This window comes from Erpetoichthys calabaricus, chromosome 6, assembly GCF_900747795.2.
Source record: "Erpetoichthys calabaricus chromosome 6, fErpCal1.3, whole genome shotgun sequence".
Classification (NCBI taxonomy): domain Eukaryota; kingdom Metazoa; phylum Chordata; class Cladistia; order Polypteriformes; family Polypteridae; genus Erpetoichthys; species Erpetoichthys calabaricus.
The window spans coordinates 212771552-212783746 of record NC_041399.2 but is presented as its reverse complement, the minus strand read 5'-3'; the positions used below and the strand labels follow the sequence as shown (position 1 = coordinate 212783746).

The following is a 12195-nucleotide window of genomic DNA, read 5'->3' as shown; positions in this document are numbered from 1 at the left end:
ATCAATCAATATCTACAACCGTTAACACTGTCTGGTCTTTCACTGGCAGAATTACTGTTGTGGCGAGTGGCTGGGGGCGATACCCAGCCGGGACGACCCGGAAGGACCACAAGGCAGCAGCCGCCCTGGTTGGTATGGAGACCATGGGAACAGAGCATGGAAGCACAACCCTATAGGGGCCTGTGGTCACTGCCATGGGGCTCCCGGATGCCTGAAAAGCCCTGGCTGTCAGCACTTCTGCTGGTGGAAGGAATACCAGGGACACCCGGAGTGCTTCCATGTGCTCAACCGGCACTTCCGCCACACCAGGAAGTGCCGGTGGAAGTTCATCAGGAGGCACCTGGAGCATGTCCGGGTGAAGATAAAATTGGCCGCCTCCCTCCATTCGATAGCTGGAGTCGGGTAGAAGAGGACCGAGCTCGGAGGAGAGGAGTGGTGGCAGTCAGGAAAACAGGCATTAACGAGAGAGGCCTGGACTAAGGGTGATTGGTGCAGGGGCACTGGGATGTGCGTGGTACACTTTGTATATAAAATGTATAATAAACGTGTGTGTGGTTTAGTACCATCGGTGTCTGCCTGTCTGTGTCCACACTGTAGAAAGAAGGATGTATCCAAGAAAGGTAATGTAGTACATCGTCAGGGGAGAACGTTACACAACAAAGGATATCTTGATATGCCATTCATTCGTTTCCTGTTAGAATAGCTTTTGCAAACACAATAAACAAATCACAGAGACAAACATTAGAAAAAGTCGGTTTATTTATTAGAGAGAAAGAAATGAAATTCACTCACGGGCAGTTATATGCTGCGTTGTCACGGAATCAAAATTCAATGCGATATTGACAAAACGTGAATTTACAAGATTGTTTTTACTGAAGTTTTACAGTAAAAGTGTAAGTTTAAAAAATATTTGCATGTTAATTTCAAACCCAAACGGAACGAAATCTTATAACAAAACGCAAAAATCTAACGCAAAATGAAACATAATTTGTTTTCAATTTATTAAGTTTTACTATTTTTTTACTCGCTGTAAAGTAAAATAGTTAGTTCCATTATGACTATGTAACAATTCCCATAAAAATAACAATCTGTTTAAATTGTACATTCGCCATCCCCATACGCGAGCGGCAGAACCGCAAAGAGGCTAACACATAGTGCCCGCCCGGGGGTTGGCGAGCGAAGCGAGGAGTGGGCAAAGCCCCCTAATATGTTTCATTTTATCAAGTATTTACATTTTTATTCCTGTGAGCTGTTGTGTATTTAGGGGCCCCAGTGCACTGCTTTGCCCGGGAGGCCTATAATGCTGTTAAGACAGCCCTGGCCCCCTGGAGCAATTTTCAGGTTAAAAAGCCTTGCTCAAGGGTGTCCAACAGAGTAGGATCCCTTCTGGAAGTAATGGGGCTTGAGCCGGCAACCATCCAGATACCAGCGCGTCCTGGCCTGACATTTTTCTCTTGTCAAAAAAAATTGCTCTGCACATGCTGATTGCTTGTCACATGGAAACATTTTCAAAGTATTACCTGCTCTTGTTGATAATTTGAAGATCGTTATTTACCACCAATACAATTGACATCAAAACAGTTAAACCTTATATTACTCTTAAACAAGCAGCCTGGTGGCCCTGCTGCCTCACAGTTCCAATGTCCTGGGTTTGAATAGCCTGCCCAGTTTGTGTCGGTGGTGTCCACCATCTCCCCATGTATTGTGTTTTTGCCCATTTTTTTCACTCACCTCAACAAAGGGTGTGTGAGTGACGTTAATTGGTAATTCCATTTACATGTACTCTGACTAATGACTGCTTTGGAACAAGTGCTAGAGGACAAAGTTCCAAAATTGACCATCATATGCATGGAACTCACAACAAAATGCAAGCTTCTTACACCCCTTAACAGCAAATAATTGGTTAGATAGAAATTTGCCCAACAAGAGAGTCCGAATTTTGAATGGAAGTGGGCAGCTCGTTCCACCAACCAGGAGTTAGACATGAAAAGAGTCAACACTGAGATTTGAAACCACGCAGAGGTGGCATCACGATCAAGGAGCACCCAGGACCTCACACGTGTCTCCATATACTTTGGTATTGGCCTGTTGACTACTCTAGAGCCATACTTTTCAATCAATCAATCAATCAATTCAATTTTATTTGTCATTCAGCAGAACATCCAAGATGTGCTGCAGAACGAAAATACGATGCACAAGACATTAATAAAAACACATAGTTAAAATCAGCCTACAATAAAAAACTAAACTGCTTCATTTAAAAGACGAACGGCAGAAGGAAAAAAACTGTTTTTAAACCTGGTAGTTGTACATTTCAGGCTGCGGTACCTTCTGCTTGAGGGCATGAGGGAAAAGAGTTCAGAGGCAGGATAAGTAGGGTCTCTAGAAATCCGCACAGCTCTGGCCAGACAGCGTTGTTTTGCCAAATCTTGTACATTTGGCAATGGGGCTCCAATGATCCTCTCCACAGCCCTCACCACTTTCCTCAGTGCTTTCCAGTCCGAAGCGCTGCAGCTCTCCTGCCACAGAGAGCTGCTGCTGGTTAGCACGCTCTCTATGGTCCCTCTGTAAAAAGTGGTGAGGACTGACTTACTGAGATGGGCCCTCTTTAGCCTCCGCAGAAAGATCAAGCGCTGGTGAGCTTTCTTGATGACGGAGGAGGTGTGCAGGGACCAGGTGAGGTTGTTCGTCACATTAACTCCCAGGAACTTAGTAGACTGCACAATTTCCACAGCAGTGTTCTTAATGTAGACCGGGATGTGTATCAGCTGTTTCTTCCTGAAGTCGATCACCAGTTCTTTTGTTTTTTCGATATTCAGTATCAGGTTGTTTTTATCACACCATTCCACAAACGACTTCACCTCCTCTCTGTAATCCCCCTCCCCGTCACCTCGAATGAGACCCACCACTGTTGTGTCGTCCGCATACTTAATAATTTGGTTTGTGCTGAACTTGGCACAACAATCGTGGGTCATGAGCGTGAAGAAGAGGGGACTTAGAACACACCCCTGTGGAGAACCTGTGCCCAAGGAGATGGTATTTGATTTATTCTTTCCTACCCGTACGTACTGTGGCCTATCCATTAGAAAGTCCAATATCCAGTTTTGCAGAGGTATGCCCAGTCCCAATGGGCCCAGTTTGCTGATCAAATTCTGAGGGATGATGGTATTAAAAGCCGAACTAAAATCAACAAACAGCACGCGGACCATAGCATCTCTATTCTCCAGATGTTCCAATGAAAAATGGAGTGCAATAGATATGGCATCCTCTGTGGCACGGTTGGAGCGGTAGGCGAATTGGAGTGGGTCAAATGAGGAGGGTAGGACAGAAGTAATGTGGTCCTTGATCAGCCTCTCGAAACATTTCATCACTATTGATGTTAAGGGTACAGGGCGATAGTCATTCATGGTTGAATTTTTTTTTAATCGTCCCCTCTGGTTATGTGTGTGTGTGTTTGCCTCAGAGGGTCTTCGAGTGGACTTGCATTAGGGGGCAGCCGCCCTGGTTGGTATGGAGACCACAGGAACAGAACATGGAAGCTCAACCCTATAGGGGCCCATGGTCACCACCAGGGGGCGTCTGGATGCCTGAAGAGCCCTGGACGTCAGTACTTCCGCTACACCTGGAGGTGCTGGAGGAAGGAATACCAGGGACACCCGGAGTGCTTCTGGGTGCTCAGCATGACAACCACTATTGGTTTTGGTTTGCTATGATAGACCTTCGCTCCAGGTATCTCCCAGGGGAATTTTCTACAATGGAATGTCATATGGTAGGTTTCATTCTAAAATGTAGTTTGGTGTCCCCATTGCAGGCAGGACCAGGTACCCCTGATAATATTAATGTTTGCTTACATCGACATATGTATTTTTTACAAATTAGTACCACCACCACCTCCTACACAAATTCAGGAACTAACATCTAAGAGTAGGTGAAAATGGCCTCAGGACCCTTCCACGTTGTTTGCTTCCGGATATTTAAGAGGAGGTCGTTTACCGTACCTGTAGTATATTCTGAGGTGTTATGCTTTTCTCCGTCGTCCTCAGAAAAAAGGCGCAAAGTCCAGTTAGTTCCTGCAACAACAAAAAAAAATCACATTCAAGGTCACAGTAAGGAGTGTACAGGGGAGCCAAAAAAATCCTTATTTTGGTGTAATTAAAAAATTCGGAGAGTTTTAGTGTACACCGAGCATAATGAAGAACGTCTGTTGATGTTTAACCCTTTGAACTGGGCAGGCCGGTTTTTGGGCCAGTCGTATAGTGGTATAAACCTAATAGGCGGGTATAACGGCCCACCTATGTATCATCAAAATGGCCCGAACATCGGCCTGCGCATATCTGTTACGCTATACGCTATTACAGCGGTTCTCAAACTGTGGGGAGCACCCCCGAAGTAACAAAAAAGGGGGCGTGAATGTTGCCATATGGGGCGTAATTTCACTATTCGTAGGGAAATTTTAAACTTGTAGCAGTGTATCGGCAGCAAAAAATATAGGAATAAATTTTATTAGGGTTTCAAAAAAATGTTAGGGGGGCGCGTTTAAAACTGTTATGAAAACTCGGGTCGCAAATACTTAAAGGTTGAGAATCGCTGTGCTATTACTAAATCTTGCAGTCCATTGCTATAGAGGCATATTCTTGTAAAGCAACTAAAACTCTGACCAGAATGATGGCCTGCACATGGCTGTCTCATTACGCTGCTGATGCAAGTTATTCTGATGTTCATTTAAGCTGCAGGTCAGTTTTTCTTGTTGGTTTCAAGAAGAAAAATGTAAAGGATTTCAGTTGAACTTTACCATGGGATCAAAACAATAGACCCGTAGAGCATGCAGTTGAGTACAAGCAGGCAAAGAGAACCTTTCCCCTTTGTCCCATGGGAGTTTTCTACTATTAATGGAATTTATTGGAAATTGCTCCCAAGGATGAAACACACATGTGTAGGTCCATAATTTTCTTTTTCTGCGGTCTTGGTTGATTTCTTTTCATTTTTCTCATTATGGATGAAGAATGGAAAAGCCGTTGGTCCAGATGACATACCTGTGGAATCATGGAGGTGTTTAGGAGAGACGGCAGTGGAGTTTTTACACCAGATTGTTTAATGGAATCTTGGAAAGTGAGAGGATGCCTGAAGAGTGGAGAAGAAGTGCACTGGTGCCGATATTTAAGAATAAGGGAGATGTGCAGGACTGTAGTAACTACAGGGGGATAAAATTGATGAGCCGCAGTATGAAGTTATGGGAAAGAGTAGTGGAAACAAGTTTAAGAAGGGAGGTGATGATTAGTGAGCAGCAGGATGGTTTCATGGCAAGAAAGAGCACCACAGATGCGATGTTTGCTCTGAGGATGTTGATGGAGAAGTTTAGAGAAGGCCAGAAGGAGTTGCATTGTGTCTTTGTGGACCTGGAGAAAGAATATGACAGGGTGACTAGAAAGGAGCTGTGGTATTGTATGAGGAAGTCGGGAGTGGCAGAGAAGTACATAAGAGTTGTACAGGATATGTACGAGGGAAGTGTGACGGTGGTGAGGTCTCTGGTAGGAACGACGGAGGTGGGATTACATCAGGGATCGGCTCTGAGTCCTTTCTTATTTGCAATGGTGATGGACAGGTTGACAGATGAGATTAGATTGGAGTCCCCATGTACAGTGTCCATTTTAGGACATCCTCCTCCCTCCGAAAAAACTCCATCCTTCCTACTACCTTCGACAAAATATTCCTCCTCCCTGCAAGGAATCCCCTTTCACCCCTCCTCCCTCCTTCCACCACCGTCCGCTCTCAGTTTTCCGATGTCCGTTTTCCATCATCCACCTTCAACTCTCCGTCAACCCCCACACTCCCCCCACCCTTCCGCACATCACGGCATTTTCGTTAATGAAGTGACGTAATACTCCTGCTCTACCTTCTTCACAAGTTCATTCACCAAATTATTTGTCAATTATATTTCACAGTAAGAATTTACAGCACGACTCAAACATGGGAACGAAGGTAAATGACGTTAATTGTTGAGTGTCTTTTAATACTGTGTAAGCATACATATTAACACATGTGCAATTAAATGTGTGCATTTACGGGGTGATTTCTCAGGCTTAAAAGCTCGCCCTTTTATTTAAAAAGGTAAATGCAAACTTTTTTCATTCTGAAGGGCACAAACCATGTTGGATTTCAGCCGTTAAACGCGCAAAAATGTCGGTACACCAGATAAATAAGCGCAACATATTATCAGTTGTATTGTATGCTTACAATACATATACAGTAGAAATGTGTTAATCGTTAACTAATAGTATGGGATGGTGTTTTTCGACTCAGCTACAGATGCCAATGGATAGATAGAGACCAGAACTGCTTTGGAAAAATATGAACGCCTTGGGGCCGATCTGGAAGAAGGTAGCTCAGCGCCTTGATTTAAACGATTCCATGTCTTGGTGGGTTTGCGTAGCTTATTGTCATTATCTTTACACCTGTTTTTAAGACTTATTGACTGAAACGGGCTTTCATGAAAAAAGTTAGGGCTTTGCTACAGGATACACCCTCCACAAGTTAAGGAAGTAAAAATAAAGGTATATATTTCTGTTTTATTTAAACCTTTTAAGTTCGTATGCATAGCCCCATTTGGCTGTTTTAGTTTTTTTTTTCTTTCTTCAGTAATATTTAATCTCCCTAAAGAAAAACAACATATGCATTTACTTTTTTTGTATCTCTTTAGTAATATTTTAGTGTAAAAGGATAACCAGTATTTAAACCTTTTATGTTACTTTATAAAGTTATTTTACACAATGTTGAAAAATTAATAAGAAAGCTACATATTTTGGCAGCTGCTGCTTTAATTTTCAATGAAATGAAAAAAGCTCTCCAAGAGAAAACGTCAATGAAGAAGAAACAGTTTGCACTATCTAAAAAGGAGAAACCCTCATTTATAAAGGTTTGCTGCAGATGACTTAACTGAAAATAAATTAATAGTTCCTATGTATATAATACATATTTATCTATTTGACTTATGCCTTTATTCCAGTAACTTGCAAAATCTGAGGTACAATTTGTTACATTACTTTTGTTTTTTGCAGCACAGGCAGGTGAAGTGACTTCCTCAGGGTCACATAGTGGTGTCAGTACCACGATTTGAACTGACAAGCTCCGGGTTTGCTGAAATATTACTGAAGACGGAAAAAAAACTAAAACGGGCAAATGGGGCTATGCATACAAACGTCCATCCATCCATTATCCAACCCGCTATATCCTAAATACAGGAGCCAATCCCTGCCAACACAGGGCACAAGGCAGGAAACAAACCCCGGGCAAGGTGCCAGCCCACCGCAGGGCGCACACACCCACACACCAGGGACAATTTTAGATCGCCAATGCACCTAACCTGCATGTCTTTGGACTGTGGGAAGAAACCGGAGTACTCGGAGGAAACCCAGACAGACACGGGGAGAACATTCAAACTCCACGCAGGGAAGCGAACCCGGGTCTCCTTAACTGGCACCTTTCACTGCGCCACCCATACCGCCCGCATACAAACTTAAAAGGTTTAAATAAAACAGAAATATATACCTTTATTTTTTACTTCCTTAACTTGTGGAGGGTGTATCCTGTAGCAAAGCCCTAACTTTTTTCATGAAAGCCCCTTTCAGTCAATAAGTCTTAAAAACAGGTGTAAAGTATATTGACAACAAGCTATGCAAACCCACCAAGACATGGAATCGTTTTAAATCAAGGCGCTGTGATACCTTCTTCCAGATCGGTCCTAAGGGCGTTCGATAGATTTTTCCAAAGCAGTTCTGGTTTCCATCTGCATCTGTAGCTGAGTCGAAAAACACCCATCCCATACTATTAGCTAACGATTAACACATTTCTATATGTATTGTAAGCATACAATACAACTGATAATACGTTGTGCTTATTTATCTGGTGTACCGACATTTTCACGTGATTTCGCTGAAATCCAACATGGTTTGTGCCCTTCAGAATGAAAAAAGTTTGCATTTACCTTTTTAATAAAAGGCGAGCTTTTAAGCCTGAGAAATCACCCCGTAAATGCACACGTTTTAATGCACATGAGTTAATATGTATGCTTATACAGTATTAAAAGACACTCAACAATTAACGTCATTTACCTTCGTTCCCACTTTTGAGTTGTGCTGTAAATTCTTACTGTGAAATATAATTGACAAATAATTCGGTGAATGAACTTGTGAAGAAGGTGGAGCAGGAGTATTAAATCACTTCATTAACGAAAATGCCGTGATGAGGGGGCGGGGGGAGTGTGGGGTTTGACGGAGAGCTGAAGGCGGATGACGGAGATAGGAGGGTGGATGGCGGAAAACGGACATCGGAGAACTGAGAGCGGACGGTGGTGGAAGTAGGGAGAAGAGAGGAGGGGTGACGGGGGATTCCTCGCAAGAAGGAGGAATATTTTGTCGAAGGTAGTAGGAAGGATGGAGTTTTTTCGGAGGGAGGAGGATGTCCTAAAATGGACACTGTACCCATGAACTGTGATGTTTGCTAATGACATTGTGATTTGGAGCGATAGTGGGGAGCAGGTTGAGGAGACCCTGGAGAGGAGAGAAATGAAGATCAGTAGGAACAATACAGAATACATGTGTGTGAATGAGAGGGAGGTCCGTGGAATGGTGAGGATGCAAGGAGTAGGGTTGGTGAAGGTGGATGAGTTTAAATACTTGGGAGAGAGAGAGGTGAAGAAGAGAGTGCAGGCAGGGTGGAGGAGAGTGTCAGGAGTGATTTGTGACAGGTGGGTATCAGCAAGAGTGGACAGGGAAGGTCTACAGGACGGTAGTTGAGACCAGTTATGTTATATGGGTTGGAGACGGTGGCACTGACCAGAAAGAAGGAGACAGAGCTGGATGGTGGTAGAGTTAAAGATGTTAAGATTTGCATTGGGTGTGATGAGGATGGACAGGATTAGAAATGAGGACATTAGAGGGTCAGCTCAAGATGGACAGTTGGGAGAAAAAGTCAGAGAGGTGACATGGCGTTGGTTTGGACATGTGCAGAGGAGAGATGATGGGTATATTGGGAGAAGGATGCTAAGGATAGAGCTGCCAGGGAAGAGCAGAAGAGGAAGGCCTAAGAAAAGCTTTATGGATGTGGTGAGAGAGGACATGCAGGTGATGGGTGTAACAGAACAAGATGCAGAGGACAGAAAGATATGGAAGAAGATGATCTGCTGTGGCGACCCCTAACGGGAGCAGCCGAAAGAAGAAGAATGTCAAGCAAAGAGGAAGTGAGTTTGATGGTCGGCCTTAACATCCATTCCCCATGTTTGACTCCAGTGAGGCTAATTGGCCATCTGAAAATAACGGTCTAAAGGCTTGAAGTCATTTTCTGGAATTTTCCAAGCTCTTTAAAGGCCCAGTTAACAAAGTGTATGTCAACTTGTGACCCACTGAAATTGTGATATGGTCAAGAAAAAGTGAAACATTGCCTGGAAAAAAGTTACATTTGCATGCACAGAGTACATTTCTTAAATGATATGCCAAATTTATAGTTTGTTAGTATAAAATATATGGAGGGCTTGTAAAGTGTGTTCTAGAGAATTCAACCCCCTAAGTGCATGGAAACTTCTGACTACAACCGTACAAATGGAAATATAATTTCTCAAGCTAAATCTGAAATAGCAAACTAACCTGAAATTGAAAATTGTGCAGCAGGTTTCTCTGTCTGTTTTAAGGACTGGTGACGTAAAGGAGAGATGGATTGTAGCATTCAATGATGCATCCATTCATTTTCTAAACCTTGTGAGCTACATCAAGGTAGTCTTATGACGCCAGGATTAGCGCTTTGAAAGAAGGATATTCGGTAGAATTATTAAAACCAAACTTTAGACTTTGGTTTTCTGATGCCAGCTTACCTCATCACCACCGGTGGAAATGAACAACTTCTTCTGATTCGGAGATGAGCTGGAGCTCTCCACCCATGAAGGAACGCTCTGCTTTCTTGAATTTCTCTGAAAAAACAATTAAGATACATATTGCCAGTAGTATTGGGACGCCTGCCTTTAGACACACATGAACTTTAATGACATCCCATTCTTAATCCATAGGCTTTAATATGGAGTTGGTCCACCCTTTGCAGCTATTTAGGAGTAGAAGTGTGTTGATGGGGATTTGTGACCAGGAGAGCATTTGTGAGGTCAGGACAAGAAGGCCTGGCTTACTCGCAGTCTCCACTCGAATTCATCCCAAAGGTGTTCTGTTGGGTTGAGGTCAGGGCTCTGTGCAGGCCACACCAGACTCACTCCTCCATTTCTTTAGAGACCTTGCTTTGTGCACTGGTGGGCAGGCATGTTGGAACAGGAAGGGGCCATCGTTGTCCAAAATGGCTTTGTATGCTGAAGCATTAAGAGTTTCTTTCACTGGAACTAAGGGGTCAAGCCCAACGCCACACCATAATCCCCACCCCCCTTCCCCCCCTCAAACCTTACACTTGGCACAATGCAGTCAGGCGAGTACTGCCAAACCCAGACTCGTCCATCGGACCTCGTGATTTGTCATTCCAGAGAACATGTCTGCACTGCTCTCGAGTCCAGCGGGGGGCAGTGGGCTTTACACCACTGCATCTGACACTTTGCATTGCACTTGGTGATGTCAGGCTTGGCTGCAGCTGCTTGGCCATGGAGACCATGGAGTCTACGCTGCACTGTTTTTGAGCTTTTGGAGATCTGTAACTATTGACTCTGCAGAAAGTTGGCGACTTCTGTACACCTCAGCATGCGCTGTGCCCGCTCTGTGATTTGACGTGGCCTACCACTTTGTGGCTGAGTTACTCTTGTTCCCAATTGCTTCCACTTTGTTATAATACCACTAACAGTTGACTGTGGAATATGTGGCATGGATCGTGGACTATCTTACAGACAGACCTCAGTATGTGCGTCTTGGGAACTGCAGGTCTGACATTGTGGTCAGCAACACAGGAGCGCCACAGGGGACTGTACTTTCTCCGGTCCTGTTCAGCCTATATACATTGGACTTCCAATACAACTCGGAGTCCTGCCACGTGCAAAAGTTCACTGATGACACTGCTATTGTGGGCTGCATCAGGAGTGGGCAGTAGGAGTAGTATAGGGACCTAATCAAGGACTTTGTTAAATGGTGCGACTCAAACCACCTACACCTGAACACCAGCAAAACCAAGGAGCTGGTGGTGGATTTTAGGAGGCCTAGGCCCCTCACGGACCCTGTGATTATCAGAGGTGACTGTGTTCAGATGGTGCAGACCTATAAATACCTGGGAGTGCAGCTGGATGATAAATTGGACTGGACTGCCAATACTGATGCTCTGTGCAAGAGAGGACAGAGCCGACTATACTTCCTTAGAAGGCTGGCGTCCTTCAACATCTGCAATAAGATGCTGCAGATGTTCTATCAGACGGTTGTGGAAAGCGCCCTCTTCTACGCAGTGGTGTGCTGGGGAGGCAGCATTAAGAAGGACGCCTCATGCCTGGACAAACTGGTGAGGAAGGCAGGCTCCATTGTAGGCATGGAGCTGGACAGTTTGACATCTGCGGCAGAGCGACGGGCGCTCAGCAGGCTCCTGTCAATCATGGAGAATCCACTGCATCCACTAAACAGGATCATCTCCAGACAGAGGAGCAGCTTCAGCGATTTATTTAGGGATTAATAAAGTATCTATCTATCTATTTACTAGTGAAGAAATGTCACTATAAATGACACAGCTAATGCCTTAAACCCACTGCCACCTTCTTCCAATGACCAGTCCCTCCACACCAGCTCAATGACTTCAACAACTCCTACAATTTCAACGGTGATGATTCCACCTCTGACCTTTCCATAACTGAACACTAGGTAAGGAGACAGCTAAGGAAGCTACACAGAGGAAAAGCTGCAGAACTGGATGGAGTCAGCCTTCGAGTTCTTAAGGCCTGTGCTGACCAACTCTGTGGTGTCCTCTGTCACCTGTCCAGTCAGTCCCTAAGGCTCCAGGAAATGCCACTGCTGTGGACAATACCCTGCATTGTAAGGTGGGCAACTCTTCACCTGATGACTTATGTCCAGCATCATGAAGTCCTTTGAGAGGCTGGTTCTGGACTATTGGAGTCCTATTGTGGTAGACCACATGGACCTTCTGCAGTTTGCCTAATGGACAAAGATTGGAGTGGAGGATACAAGTACCTATCTGCTCCACAAGGCTGGACAAAGATGGCAGCCGTGTGAGGATGATGTT

At 44.3% G+C, this 12195-nt stretch overlaps 1 protein-coding gene across 1 annotated transcript in view; it reads right to left on the bottom strand.

Annotated features, from left to right (window-relative positions):
• LOC114644108 (dynein axonemal heavy chain 5-like) overlaps positions 1–12195 on the bottom strand; it is a 424175-nt gene that overhangs the window by 392604 nt on the left and 19376 nt on the right. The window contains 2 exon segments of the mRNA XM_051928807.1: positions 3999–4070; positions 9863–9958. Of these exon segments, the coding sequence (XP_051784767.1) occupies positions 3999–4070; positions 9863–9958 (168 nt within the window).